The sequence below is a fragment of the Bos indicus genome, chromosome 4 (assembly GCF_029378745.1).
Source record: "Bos indicus isolate NIAB-ARS_2022 breed Sahiwal x Tharparkar chromosome 4, NIAB-ARS_B.indTharparkar_mat_pri_1.0, whole genome shotgun sequence".
Classification (NCBI taxonomy): Eukaryota; Metazoa; Chordata; class Mammalia; order Artiodactyla; family Bovidae; genus Bos; species Bos indicus.
In genome coordinates, this window is record NC_091763.1 from 64,124,429 (window position 1) to 64,140,565 (window position 16,137).

At 34.0% G+C, this 16,137-nt stretch overlaps 1 protein-coding gene across 5 annotated transcripts in view; it reads left to right on the forward strand.

The window, feature by feature from the left end:
* The window catches only part of NT5C3A (5'-nucleotidase, cytosolic IIIA), a 39,049-nt gene that overhangs the window by 12,397 nt on the left and 10,515 nt on the right, over positions 1–16,137 (forward strand). Inside the window, exons 1-2 of one of the 5 annotated variants that reach the window (XM_070787860.1) lie at positions 5,962–5,982; positions 11,590–11,644. The exons of 1 other annotated variant lie outside the window; for it this stretch is intronic. In XM_070787860.1, the coding sequence (XP_070643961.1) occupies positions 11,609–11,644 (36 nt within the window). In that variant the 5' untranslated portion in view covers positions 5,962–5,982; positions 11,590–11,608. Of the gene's footprint in view, positions 1–5,961; positions 5,983–7,251; positions 7,655–11,589; positions 11,645–16,137 lie in introns of those variants that run through there. 3 more of the 5 variants (XM_019958789.2, XM_019958790.2, XM_070787859.1) reach the window with 3 other exon arrangements.

A 16,137-nucleotide genomic window follows, 5' to 3' on the forward strand; every position in this document is an offset into this window, starting at 1 on the left:
ATCATTTTTCCCATGGGGTCATAGTTGATAACATTGTTTTTAAAAAGATGATTCACTTGTTAATTTATTTCTTAATAACAAACACCCTTATTTTAATATTATGTTACTTCAGTATTATATATGAATATCATCAATTATTTAGCAAGTTCTTCATTGTTGAGCGTTTAGCTTGTTTTTCGTTTTCTGTTATGATAAATAATGGATCAGTGAACATTCTTGTAGCATCTATGCCTGTCCGTGACTGTTTAAATGGAATTGCTGGAGCAAAGCCTTTTGAGTATGCTGCCAGGTTACCCTCTGGAAAGGTTGTACCAAGTTATATTTTCACCAACAGTATATCCAAGTACCTAGCTCCATGTTTTCCTGGAAGTAGGTATCTTTTTTTTCCTCATCTTTGCCAAATGATAGCTTTTTAAAAACAATGTTTCTATTACTTTTGAAATTAAACTTTTAAAATACTTGACCATTTATTTTCTTCTTTGCTGAATCATCAGTTCTTTGTCTTAATTTGCAAGAATTTTTATAAAATGCTTTTGGCCACGAGAGTATGTTAGAAATACATTTTTCAAGTTTTTTTCTTTTAATTTCACTTCCATTTTTGAGTTGCTAAATATAACCCTGCTTTTCATACCTTTGTGCTAATTCTTTATAGAATGTTTTGCTGACCTTAATTTGCACATAAGTCCTCATTTACACATTATGACTTCATTTTATAGCCAGGGTAGGAAAATATAGCATGTTGTTTAGTTTGTATAGCTTACTCACTAATTTATTCTCCCACTCATGGAATGAGGAAGGCTACTGAAGAAAAAATAGTAAAATATTATGATTTTGTCCCAGTAGATAATTTTCATTTCACTTCATAAATATGACTTAACATATACTGCCCATTGGTTCTAAGAGGTATATAGTAACATTATATACACTTTAACTTTCTTTTATTTTGGACCATATAAGTTTTAAAAAATAGTCTTTATTTTCTTCTAAGTATATTATTCATTACAGAAAATTTAGAAAATACCAAGAATATGAAGAAGAAAATATAGTCATTTGTGACCCTGTCATTTCTCTTTGATAACTATTAATTGATTTTTGGAATATATTTGATTCAGTCACATTAAATGGTTATTATATTAAATTTAGTTTGTTACTGGTTTATTATTTAAACTTTTATATGTTTATTCAAAGTGAAATTAGGTATGTTTTCTCTATTTGTCTCTTTCTGAGAGACTTTTGTCTTAGAGTTTTATACTAGTTAGTTCAGAAAAGAAATTGGATTGTCATTTCATGTGTTATAGTTTATCTGGCATGGAGCTATCTGTTAAAGTTTGAAAGAGCTCACAAATACAAAACTGACCACAAAGCTTTTTAAAGGCCACTTTCTACCAAACTTATTTTTATAAGTTCTAATAAGCAACTGTTCCACTGTTGGTTTTGTTTTGGTTTGATTTGGTTAGTTAAAGTATAGCTGTGTTAGTTTCTGGTGTACAGCAAGGTGATTCAGATGTATTTTTATAGATATTCTTTTTCAGATTCTTTTCTATTATAGTTAATTACAAGATACTGAATGTAGTTCCCTGTACTATACAGTAGGACCTTGTTTATTTTATACGTAGTATAAAATTAGCTTTTCTGCTAATCTCAAACTTCTGATTTATCCCTTCTCCCACCCCTTTCCCTTTTGACAACCACAAGCTTGGTTTCTGTGTCACACATTTCATACTGAATGTAATATATGCTATCAAGAGGCTTCCCAGGTGGTGCAGGGGTTAAGAATCTGCGTGCCAACGCAGGAGATGCAGGTTTGATCCCTGGGCTGGGAAGATCCCCTGGAGAAGGAAAAAGCAACGCACTCCAGTATTCTTGCCTGGAAAATTCCATGGACAGAGGAGCCTGTGGCACTACAGTCCATGGCATGCAAAAGTCAGGCATGACTGAGCGACTGAGCACACATACGTTATCAAAACTTTTCTAAGTTACTTGGTTTCCTGGGTTATTACTATTCAAAGAAGTTTTCAGGGGGTTCTAGTTTATGTTTTCTTCTACTTGAAGAGAAGTTGCTCAGTCATGTCCAACTCTTTGCAACCCCATGGACTGTAGCCTACCAGGTTCCACCGTCCATGGGATTTTCCAGGCAAGAATACTGGAGTGGGTTGCCATTTTCTTCTGCTTATGAACTTTTAAAAACTAAAGTTATCAACCACTGATATCATCCATTTAATTTTAAATAATTCTTTGTTATAAGTTATTAGTTTATAAACTTGAATCTCTTTCAATAATTTTCTTCATTGTTTTCTTACCTTATTATTTTTTGAGTTTGTTTAGCATAGCTGAAAGAAGGGATAGTAAGTTCATTCTTTGTACTCTCCTTTTAGGTGTGCTGGATATAATACACCAATAATAAAAGCCATTAGTAGCATAACTGTTTCTTACCATTTTTAATAGAACCCACACCAAACTAGTAATCCCAAGCAATACTGTTTCCTTTCAACATATAGAATACCAACTGTGTGATGTGGAAAGAGTCCAAAATTAAAACAAAAGTTTTTCTTGCTGTTACATTTCAGGCGCAGAAATTTAGACATAATAAAACGGGAACATCAATTTCAGTGCTGAGCATCTTGAATGTTTACTACTATTAATAGCACGTTTGAGAGGAGAGGAAGGAAGAACGACTTCCTTCATTATGGTATTGTCTTACACACAGTTTTCTTGAACTTGACCTACTTATTACAACATAATGTCATTTCCTCTAAAGGAGTTTACAGAATTTATTACTTTTTAAGTGAAAAAATAAAAAGATATAGACTATGTTCAAAAACTTCATTTGAGTTTCTGAATATTAAGTTCCTCAGTCCTAGATTGTTGCATAGAGTTTTTAAGAAATGCATTGAGACCAGACCCATGGGTTTTCTGCAGTTGGTGTATATGTGTGTGAATTCATAAATGCAGCAATAAGCTGTGCTAACAGTCACCAAATAGGATATGTTTTTGAAATTACTTTAAACAAGAATAAAACTTATAGGAAAATCTTTATTTACTGTTCATTTTCCCAGCATGTAGCAGTTATTTTCAGCTCTGTTTTTGCTCATTAAATATTTTAAGCCATATTCATATAAACATTTATATCATTTATTTCAGTTACCCTGTTGAAGTTAGTTGACTCGTTTTTTTCAGAGAAGTTTTGATAGAAGTCAGATACCTAGACAGGTGTTTTGCATGTTTAAAAAAATGGTCTTGCTGTTTACATCATGCAACAATTATCAGGAACAAGTTTTGCAAGAGTCCTTATAGAGAGGATTACATCTCATCTATGAATTGTCTTCCTTATATGACTTTATTGCTTGGTTTGGAATAACTTCCTAGGGTGTCAGTCAAGTTCAGGGTGAAGTTTAAAAATACATTACATAGAGGAATGATAATTGGATTATGATAAACTTTAGTTAAGTCATAGGCTGGATTATTGAGAAATAACTGTATACCACAGGTTTTATGTGGGATTATGAAGTGTTTTTTTTCATATACAACTGTTAATTAATGCAATACCTTTATTCTCTTTAGTCCCTGACCAAAGAATAAAAATAAAATCAATTAATAAGTTATTAAGATTTAAATGGATAGATTTTCTCTGGACTTTGTTTTTTTCTTATTTCACAACTTTTGATGGCAAAGTATGCAGTGATCATTTTTAGCTTTTCAAGTTAATTGAAAATTGACAACATCTAAACATTGTAACCAGTTATTCAGAAGTACAAATGAATACCCCTTTCTATAGTGATAAAGACAGCCAGTTGGCAGTGTTATAAGGGGAGAAAAATCTGCCAAATATTTGACTCCTGCATGATTCTTTGCTCTTTGGTATATCAGTTTCAGGTTTAGAGTTTCATTAGGAGTGGTATGAGTAATTACTGTTTCTACGACAGTGAATAAAGAAACTCCCAGGCAACAAGGCCCAGTCATTGTGTCCAGAGATGAAAGTCCACTGTGTGCTGTTAAAAGAGTCTGCCTTTATGACTTTATGACTTTTTCCTGGATCTGTTAAATCTCCTCTCAAAAAAAAAAAAGATCCTAGAGCTATTTGAAACAAAATTCATTTTCTTTCATTCAGTATTTTTCGTCTATTCTTCTTCCTTTTTTCTGGCAAGTTTCAAAACATTGTTCTTATTGATACACATCTTTAGTCCTCTCATGTAAGTGTTATGCTGATATTATTTCCTAGAAACAGTGCTGATGTAGTAAGAAAAAAAAGTCTCCCAGGTCATCTATGTAAGTAATAAGTGACTTCTCCCAGATCTTAGATTCCTAGTCTATAATGAAAAGGAAAGTATTATCTTTCTGTTAGGGTTTTAATGATTAAATTATGCAGGCATACCTCGTTTTACATATTGCATTTTTTACAAATTCAAGGTTTGTGGCAATTCTACATCAAGCAAGTCTGTTGGCACCATTTTCCCAACAGCATTTACTCACTTTGTGTCTCACATTTTGGTAATTCTTGCAGTGTTTCAAACTTTTTCACTGTTACTGTATCTGTTATGGTAGTCTGTAATCAGTGAACTTTGATGTTACTGTTGCAAAAAAATTCTGACTTGCTGGAGGCTCAGGTGATTAGCACTTTTTAGCAGTAAATTATTTTTAAATTAAGGTATATAAATTGTTTTTTTAGACATAGAGGGACACCTCACCAGACATACAATCCCATCCCCATGGCATATACTCACCTACTGGATGGAATTCAAAGGCAGACATTGTCTTCTACATACAGTCAGGAAACAATACTCATGTTTTGTCTCTTCTCTACTCTCCTTAGAGTAACGGGACAGAACACCAAAAGAGCCAAAGCCATCTATCCCTTAGAGACCAGAATACCCCTCTTGATAAGAAACTAGCCATCTTGGTTCTCATGCTGTATTTTGTTTTGTTTTAGGGTCAACTGGCTGAATTCTCTGCTTTAGAAATATTCTTCAAAATAATCCATCCATGTGATGTTGACTGGTTCTGATTTTTTTTTTAAACTTTCTTTTCTGATTATGGACATGATTGGGTCAACTACTATAACATTTTAATAAGCCATTTTTCCCCCAAGGAACTCATTTATTTTATAAAGCTCAGAAAATAAAAATGGCCCTTTACTTCCATTACTGATACTATCTTTTGTGTTCTACTTTAGATTTTCCTGTGCTTATTTAAAGATTTTCCCCCCAAAATTGGACTCTGGCTATCGATACTCTCACAACTCCTTTCACTCAATAATAGATCATGTATATCACAGTTTATCTGTAAATATTGATCTCACAGAGCAGTACTGTGTATTGATTTACAGGCATGGATTCTGAAGTCACAGAAACCTGAGTTTGAATCCATTTCTGCCATTTGCCAGCTATGAGGATAATAGTAGCCCACACCTTCTCAGGTTATAAGATGAGATGAGATGAGGTATGTCAAGTGCTTAAAAGTGTCTGGCACTCAGTAAACATACAGTAGGTTGTAACTATTTATAGTAATCATCTTTGAGAACTGTATAATTTTTACGTGTATGCCACAATTTATTCACCTCCCTTGTATCAATAAACATTTAGATACTGGGCATTTAAGGTGTTTACAGTTTCTCAGTATTATAAAGCAACTCTGCCATATACATCCTTACAACTAGATCTTCATACACTGCCCTATGTCCTTAGGGTAAAGTCCTTAGGACATAAAGTTGGTCTGTACAAAGGGAATGTGTATTTCTAAAGCTTTTAATAGTATTTCTAAATTCCCCTCCTAAAAGGTTGTGGAACTCCAACTCCATCATTTTTTGTTGTTTTCCTTGGAGATGAAGAAGGAAATGGCAACCCACTCCAGTATACTTGCCTAGAAAATCCCATGGATGGAGGAGCCTGGTGGGCTACAGTCCATGGGGTCGCAAAGAGTCGGACACGACTGAGTGACTTCACTTTCACTTTGGAGATGATGCGTTTGGAGTGATCTTTTAAAAAGGTATCTTTAAAATTCTTGTCAGTGCTAAGCATTTTAATATATTAGAGGACAGTTTAGTCAACACATTCATACATAGAACAGAGGTGTTTTCAGCATGGATCACCTAGCTGCCCTTAGGCCTCCATTGTTGTTGTTGAGCCGCTTAAGTGTCTGACTCCTGCAACCACTTGGACTGTAGCCCCCCAGGCTTCCCTGTCCATGGGATTTCCCAGACAAGAATACTGGCGTGGGTTGCCATTTCCTTCTCCAGGGGATCTTCCCAACCCAGGGATCAAACCTGTGTCTCCTGCATTGACAGGTGGGTTCTCTACCACTGAGCCACCAGGGAAGTCCTGAGCCTCCATTACTAGAATATAAGATTATCCTCTAAGAGGAATATTATGTTGTCAATCTTCTCATCTTATTAAAATAAGATAGTAATGCCAAATTTTTAACATTTGGTAGATATCAAGTTTGGGTAATTTGTTAGTGGCCTTTTTTAAAAAACAACTTTTAAAATTTTTTGTATCATTTGTAGTACAGAGTGCTGCTTCACAAAGTTTGATTACTGAAATGTTATGTTGGTTCAGGTTCCTTTGAGTATAGATGAGAAAAGGCTAGTATACAAACTTATTTACATGAGTGTAGCATAGCCCTGTTCCTAATGATAAAGCTTCCCAGAGCCAGTAACATAACTTATCTATCAGGCCCTGCCACATGGTATTAGCATATTTAATCCTACGACTCAGGTTAAAAACAAGACTGATTTCTCTTTAAAGGTTAAAAATATTTATCTTCACAACGGTTTGCTTTCATTTCCAGCAGGAAAGGAGCTTTTTCAATTTCTTAACCATAAAAATTAATTTTCATTCTGTTCAGATTTTTTAGTAGATCCGTGCATGGTCTTGTTGAAATTTACAGTGTAGGAAAATATGGAGAAAAACATAAAAATCACTTTAAATCCCACTACCCTGCAATGAAGATTGTTAACAACTTAGCACACTTTAATGCAAATATTCTTTTTCACATGTCTTACACGAGCTAATCGTTTTAAAACTGTAAAATACACATGACAGAGTTTACCCTTTTAACTGTTTTTAAGTGTACAGTTCAGCAGCATTAAGTGTATTGACATTGTTATGAAACCACCACCACTGCTGCCGTCCATCTCCAGAACACTTTCCGTCTTCCAAATTGAAACTCTGTACCTGTTGAGCAATAGCTCCCTGCTCTCCCCTCCCCCAGCCCTGGCAAACAGGACCTGATCTTTTTCACTTTGTATTAAAATATAATATTCGTACAGAGAAGTACACATACTACAAGTGTGCTGACAATTGAATCACACGATGAGGAAGAGGGTGTTTTCAAGTCTTAAAACTATTGAGGTTCCTCTTTTCTTTGCAGAGCAAGTTGGCGGTGCTCTAATAGTACAAATTTACCTTCTCTTTCTTAACTGCCGCATTATTTTATTTGATCCTGTTCTGTAGACTGGTGACTAGTGCAGAGCTAGCAAGCCTGTCACCCAGAGCATAATAAAGCACTGTGTAGTAATGCGTCACAAGACTGATTTTGCATAGAGCATATTAGCCAAGGCTTCTGGGACCGCCCTCAGCTGCACCTTGTGCTATATTAGTACTCCTCAGACAGGAAGAATTTTCTTTTGCTGCTGTAGCTTGTCCGGTTACTTTACAGGGTAAGTGTCTACAGTTCATATAAACAGTGAGTTTCTCTTGTTGAACTTCATCTGATTCTTAACTTGATTCTGTATCTTGTTGAAATTTTAGGCATTTAAAAATCCAAATTAAATTAAAATAGAACGATCCTGTGTAACACAAAACTTCTTTATAGTTTGCAAAGATGTGAATATGGAGAACTTTGCAGTGTCTTGGGTCTCAGAAATTCTAATTTGTAGGATCTAATTTTAAGAACATCTTGTTTCACGCATTGATATTAAGAAAAAGCCATGTACCCTCAGAAATCTCTTCAGGGGGAAGAAAAAATCTAATTTTGTTGTTCATTTAGTTGTTGTGTGACTCAGTTTTGCTGATAGCCACGTGATTTGTGTACCTAGGATTAGGAATTTTTTATTATTGCTAATAATAAAGATAATTAATTTTTATTTTGTGCCTATAAGCTTTATCCAGGATATCATGGAATGGCTTTATATTAGTTATGTTTTATAAATTGATAAAAGCTGGATTACTGTCTGTAAGGATTAAAACATACTGTATGATGAAAATTAAGATTCAAACATGTACATTACCATCGATTCAAACATATGTATTACTATAAGAGCCTAGAATGTTGTGGTTAACTGAGATTTAAATAATTGAATAGCCTTATCTTTTATAGTTAGCTAATGCAGCAGACCACTTCTTAAAGGCGGTTTACTCGGTTTTTATTGGCAGTCTGTGTCCAAGCCCTGCATCCCCGGATATTGTTTACTACCTATGCCTTTGTTGTAGGACAAACTCAAGGACAGAGTAACTCAAGAGTTTTCTGAGGGTAATCAGCATAAATTATCTATTTTCCCTGTGCCTTGGTTTTCTTATCTTGAAAAACACGATTAGGTAGTAGGGCAGAGGAGGTGTGGAGGATAGATGAATAAACTCTAAGCTCTGAAATTGGGTATTTTCATAAGTATCTATAATATTCTGAGAAGCCACGTTTTGCTATTTAAGAAAATTGGTATAAATTTCCAATTTTTAAATAGCTAAGCTTTGAAATCTGTTTTCTTCTACCTTCTTTTACTCTCCCACCTTTTGCTATTCAGTTTCATTTTTGTTTTATGTTTGTATCAAGAGACAGTTTCACTTTCCAGTTGGTACTTTTTGTTGTTGCTATTTTTTTACTGCTGCCTTGAAAATCTAATTAGGGAGAATTCTTTAAATGCCCCCCAAGAAACTGATTTTATAATGTTTTATAAATAATGAATTTATAGTTCGATTTTCCATGTGCTGATCACCCTAAGTGTCATTATTAAAAACCCACGCTTAGGACAAGTGATGTATGTTGCCAGAGATATGCAGTAAGATTTTTAGGACTATTACTGATACCCTGTCATATTGTAGTAATACATACCTTTTCTTATATAAGTAGTATACAGTTTATCATTCAAAATTTCATTACTTTATTGTATAGTTTAAATGTTTCTGAAAGTAGCAAACTTAAAGCAGAAATCACAGCTTTTTAAGCTAATAATATCAATAAATTTTAATATTTTTTCACTTTCCTATAAGACAGTCAAGAGGGGCTTTAAAAGTATTTAATTTACATTCAGATACTTTAAAACTGTATAAAGGCAAGTCAGATTTTTCACTTGATATAGACATTTTCACTCATTGATTTATAAATAACTTCAAAGGGTAAAGATAATCATCTCAGAATGAAATACCACAATACCTAAAACTTGTCAGTTCTCAAGTTTATGCTATTCAAGTGAAGTTCTTACCTCTCGCTTCAGTCTTTAGCCTTGTCCTACATATTCCTTGTAACGAACACTGTTACAGTAGAGACTTTAAACTCATAGCAAAAGAACACAAAGTAATTATTTTTCCAGTTTCCACATTTTCCAGTCCACATTTAAAGATTCCAAATACTTTGAAACTTCAAAACTTTCTTTGGAGTTCATAGTTCAAGGGTAATATTTTCTATTTTTGAACAAGTCTTCTGCGCTCGATTTGTTTTTTTTCAGCAACTCTTCTCTTGAAGCATCTGCAACAGATGACTGCTGGCAAAGTAAGCCAGAACTTTATATACCAAGTATAGGTTTACAAGCCTATTGGTTTAAAAATACTCTGCCCTCATTTTCAGTGTCATCCTTAGAATACTGCCAGAATGCTGACATTTATACCTTAGTCTGTACACTTCTGTAATGATAGTGATTTTTCTATTAGGACTGTAGTATCACTTGTGTGAGATTATCTGTGAATAAGGATAAATTCTGGTCAGATTGCCATTGAGGACTAGGAAGAATGAAATATTGTCACTTGAAATTTTTGTAGTATCTAGTAAGCTTTTGAGGTTTGCTTAGTCCTAAAGTTGGCCTTTATTTATTATCAGATCAAATTTCTGATCACTCTTTGTTTACATTTGTATTTTGTTTAAATAAAATTAATGAAGAGATCATGAGAAAGATGATTAACTCTTTTACCTACTAACACTGGCTTTTTTTTTTCCCCCTTTCCTTTTCTACTGAACGTGAATGAAAGCTCCAAAACGAGCCATAGTTGAGGATGGAGAGTGGAGAGAAACTGGGTCTGCTGGGCTACACATAACAAAAGATTTTAGATGCCCAGATAGTAAAATGTATTCTTCACTGCTTGAATTGTTTTCTTTTAGGTTTTTCAAATGTGTCAGAATACATGATTTTTTTAATATAAGCTTCACTTTGACTTTTTCACATTCTCCTTCCTCTTTTTCAAGCTAATAAAATGGTTTTATTTAAATAGTGCCTTCTGAGAAATCTAGAAACCCTTTTCAGATATTAAATATTGAAGAAAAGCCATAAGCATTTCATAGTTTATATTTTGGATTCCATAAATGAAGAAACAGACTTGCCAGGTAATTTCAATGACAATATTTTTCACATGTGAAAAAATGGAGGTATCCTACTATTTAAATATTGTTTATCAATATTTAAGATATTTAAAATATCATCAATTATAAGATCATTTAAGATGCCATCAATTATAAGATCATCAACTTACTAGCAGCCCTTCTGAGAGGTGTGGGAAATACTTTTTCAGGAAAGATATTTCCCAGTTTTATGTACTTTAAATGAAATAGGAGGTGGGTTTTAGAATTTGAGAATTTTTTTTATATCTGCTACACATGTTTTAATTATAAAGAACATTCATCTAATGTTCAACTTCTGTTACCAGAGTCTAAGAAGAAGTCAGTTTTTCCTCTCAGCTAACTTACCCTTTTTAAGTAGTGCTTTCATTATAAAATTTTGCTTATCTGGAATAAAGTGAAAGTAGAGTCATTGAAGAGCAAAAATAAATAATCTTCCTTAAGATTTATACTGCAAAAATGAAACTTAGTATAATAAGATGTCTTATCCAAAACCCTTAAATGATCATTCAGTTCAACACTATCACTTACCTGTTTTGTGCCAGACACTATGCTAGATTCAAACACAAGTCAAATCTTAGTCACAGCATTTTACAAAATTAAAGAAAGTTGAATAAATTTGACTTCCGTGGATTATGTTTCTCCTTACATTCTGTTTGTATATTTCTTCACTGATTCAGGATTAATAATGCATAATTTTCCCACAAACTTCGTCCTTACATGTAGAGAAGATGTTGATAAAGTACTCATGCAATACAACATTTTTTTCCAAATATATACTTCACTTTAACTCTTTATTCAAATCTTATTAAACCATATAAGTTCTTATAGGAGAGCTGCAAGTTCTCCATACAAAATTTTTAGCCCCAAAGTTTGTCAGATAGAGTAAAATCTTTGCTGAGCTTCTTAGGAAAGAAAAAAGCTGCCTTCAATAACTTAGTATTGCTGTCAAACCAAAAGTGTATTAACGTACAGGAAGAGCCTGAAATGTATGTGTGTCACGTGTACCTTTTTTCTCTCTCTTTTACTGTGACATCACCTGGGAAAATCCAGAAGATTGGATAATCAAGAAATGCTTAATCAAGATTCTGCTGTACATGTGAAAATGGTGGGTATTTGAATATTTCCAGTTCCATTTATTAATGGTGAATCTGCACCACTTTTACCTCTGTCTTTAACCAGATAATTAATTATGGGACTGTAACTTTACACAGATCTTTCTTCACAATGTTAGACACACAACAGAATTTCAAATACTTGTTGAATTGAATTTCCTTGGAATTTTTTTTTGCTTGAAATATAATGTGCACTAAAATGTTTTTCAGCAGATAAAATGATTACCCCATTTCTTTTTGTGCTAAATTTTCCTTGCTCAGTAACAGCACAGTTATACAACATGAGATCTTTCATCTTAGGCCTCTGAGTTAAAATTTTAACTAATTTAACTAAGCATTTAACTAATTTTTTAAAACTTTTTGAACAGCAGTAGCTTTCATTGCATTATAGACATTAGGATGAGGTAGGGAAAATACAGGCTTTGGCTTCAGAACTGGCTTCAAATCTTAACTCAGTCCTTATTAGCTGTGACACCCTTGAATGCAGGCAACCATCTCACCTTTAAGAAATACACATGAAACCACCAGCCTCCTGTTGTCCTTGTTCATATCTTTTCCCAGCTTTATTAAGATGTAATTAACAAATAAAATTATAAGATATTTAAAGTGTCCAATGTGAATATTTGATATGCGTGTACATTGTGAAAGTTTACCCCCTTTAGTTACCATATCCATGACTTCACAAACCTACCTTTTTTTTTTTTAAGAATATTTGAGTTATACTTTGGGGTAAATTTCAATTATATAATAATAATCACCATGTTATACATTATATCCTCAGACCTTATTTATCTTATAATTGACGTGTCCTTATACATATTTAATGAAAAAGTATATATAAAGTACTTTAAAAGCACATGGTAAGCACTCAGTGAATGTTAATCTCCTATATCATGTTAGTGTTTTATGAAAGTAGGATTTATTTGTAAATGTGGGGGAAATTATGTCTATCCTTATTCAGTCACAAAATTTTAAAAATCACTATTTCTTTCTCTCTTTTAAAGAGGACAGCTGCCCCATGATCTCTTTCTTATCTTCTCTTTCTGTTCTTTTTGTTCTTCCTTTTCTCTATTTTTTCATGCTTTTTCTTTCTAATTTTCTTTTTCTGGTCTGAACCTATAAACCAGAATTTAGCATGCAAGCAGCTTTGTGTCAACATTAGTAAATCTCTTGTTTCATTTAACTTTCCTCATCCACTGTGTGATGGGAGGTTAAAATTTATTCAGAGTGCTGATTAAGCTTGTCAGCAGTATACTTAGAGCTCTTAGGATGAAGCATATGAAATTGCTGATTCTTTAATACATGAAATAACAGTCCAATGTTGGCAGTTTTATATAGTTCAGTCTAATACTTGAACATGATCTTTGCATCTATTGCATGATTGGCATTTGATTTATTGATACTGAGCATAAGTATCTCTGAATTAAGTCAGACTAAACTCATTTTTTTGCTTGAGTTGATTTTTTTTTTTTATGAAAATGAATACAAGTGATATAAAAAATCCTACCATATAATTTGTTGTTACCAGGATCCTAGGACCTTCTACCATGTGTCTCCTTTAGAAGCAAGTTGCAGTGTAGTTGGGGCTTCCTTGGTAGCTCAGCTGGTAAAGAATCCACCTGCAATGCAGGAGACCCCAGTTCGATTCCTGGGTCAGGAAGATCCCCTGGAGGAGGGCATGGCAACCCACTCCAGTATTCTTGCCTGGAGAGTCCCCATGGACAGAGGAGCTTGGCGGGCTACAGTCCATGGGGTCGCAGAGTGGAACACAACTGAGAGGCTAAGCACAGCAGAGCAATGTAGGTAACTTACAAAAGCACTGTGGAAGGAAAACAAGCCTTTTGAGATGATAGATGTTTAAATAATTTTCATTATAGTCTGGATTTATATAATTTTTACCTTTGGTGTGCTCTTCTAAAAAATTGATAACATCTTTTTAAGTTGCCAGCTGTACCCTCAAGTTCTAGGAAAACAGAGCTATTTATCCTTTTCCCACATGAGACCCTGTACACCTCCCCAGTCTCAGCACACCCAAATCCTGCTTCTCTCCAGAAGCCCAGCTCCATGGGTCTCCCTCCTTTGACCCCAGCAGAAGTAACCTTAGTTTCTTCTTTTTCTCTTGTATTGTATGTGGACATCTTGACAGTGTTTTTATTATTTGGATTATTTGTATTACAATCCATGTTAGAGAAGATGAATCTGAGTATAAGATGTATATCTTACTCAAATTTCTGTATCTCTTACAGGGTTGCTTAACAGACTGCCTTACACTTAATGACTATATGGTAAATGAAGGAAAGAATTTGGCCTACACTACTTTAATGTGGAGACAGGCCAGATATGTGGTAGGCAGGAGAGACGGCTATCAGTCAAATTTTGCAGTGCTTAATCTTCAAAATAAAGCAAGAATCATCTAGGTGCATGAGTGAATAAATGTACCAGTCTGCATAGGTGGCTTTAAAAATCTATACTTTTTATGTCATCACACAAAAATTGTATTGCCCACTCCTTGGTACCCGTAATAAAGACTTCTGTTTGTACCATATTTGACCATTGGAAAACAAAGGAAAAATATTTTCATTGAGAGCTTCAGACAGAGATTAAGTAATTCAAACTCATTTTTATGTGAGCTATGTTTAGAAATACACAGGTTGACATCATTAGGACAGTTTTGTGACTACCGGGCCGTATATTATCTCAGTGTAGCCACGAGATAGTATCAAATAATCACATTATTTGTTCACAAATACTATGAACAAAACTGTATAACTTTGATATCAATTTCTTTAGAAATCATACCTTCTGAATATGGAAGTAGACTAATAATTAGGAGTTCATTTCATCTGTACAAGTACAGTATATTTAAGATTAGCCAGAATAAATGTATTTTAGGTTTTCCTTAGTTATCTTTAGCATTGATTCAGCTTAGGCTCTCATCAGCCAGAATACCCTGATTCTTGTCAGGAAAGCTTTGCTCCTTCCCCAGCATTTTACATTATGACCTTATAAAATGAATTTGTTTTCTTTTGCTCATAAATGATGGAAATTTTTAGTCCCTTATTTATTTTTCATAGCATTGTATTATAATCAAACTGGGAAGTTTTCAAACAATTTAAAATAACTTGCCCTTCAAATTTCAAGTATCATTATTTTATGTACCACGAAACAGGTGGGTGTATTGTGTCCAAGAGGACTATGAGGGAGGGATTTGAGGGGGTAGCAGAAGTATGTGACATGTGATGAAGTGCATACTCCTGTATTCTGCTTCATAGTGTTCTGATATTCTGATATTCATTGATACATTTCATAGAGTAAATTCTATTTCTTAGGCTGTATTCTAAAATATTTGAGTAAAATGTCTAAATGTCTAACATCTCAAGTTTTTGAGAAGTATTCATCATATATTTCAGTAATATTATATGTGTACTGTGAAAAGGGGAGATATGGTGTTTTACTGTATAATCCAAGGCAAATATAATTTTTATATTTCTTATACCTGTGTCCTCCGCCCTCTTGTGTTCTCTGGAAACAGTAGCTGCCCTTTCATCTGTCTTCACCACTCTTATTTCACTGTGGTACTGTTTGGGTATTCACTACTCATTTATCTGAAAATGAATGGTTTTATGTTGTGCAGAAGCAGGAATATGAACTCCTCTAGCCACTAGTTCTCTTTATTTTCACTGTAAAATAAACCAATCTAATAGTTGATAGCCTAGCAGAAACCAGCCTAATTAGAAGTCCTGTTTAAATATGGCTGTTTAAAATCAAATGTATTGTAGGATGTGATTGCTTGAGGCAGGACATCTTCCTTAGTATGGACACACTGAAACAAAATTTCTCATTTTTTTGGTGAAAATAGAGTAAGTAACATATGCCCTCTGTTGCTTTCAGTAATGGGTTAGTTATTAAATAAAGCATATGCTGTTTATTATGCATCTTCCAGTTAAGGCAGATGTAAGAGCAGAATTTGATTAGGGGATCAATTTACTCGCTAAGGTATTTGTAAGGGAGCATCAGAAGTGACAGCACTAATTCCTAAAATTCAACAGAAAAAGAGTATGAGTATCATATCTCTAGTTTCTTATGTCTGATACAATGTAGACACATGGTAAGTATTTATAAAATGAATGGGTGTTAATGAATGAAAAAACAGGAATATAGGAGCAAGTGCCTATTGATTTTTCTCATGTTTAAAAAAATCACAATAAAGTAAATAGTGATTTATTTCAGTTCAGTTCAGTCGCTCAGTCATGTCCAACTCTTTGCAACCCCCTGGACTGCAGCACACCAGGCTTCCCTGTCCATCACCAACTCCGGGGGCTTGCTCAGACTCATGTCCATCTAGTCGGTGATGCCATCTAACCATTTCATCCTCTGTCATCCCCTTCTCCTCCTGCCTTCAATCTTTCCCAGGATCAGGGTCTTTTCCAAGGAGTCAGTTTTTCACATCAGGTGGCCAAATTTTGGAGTTTCAGCTTCAGCATCA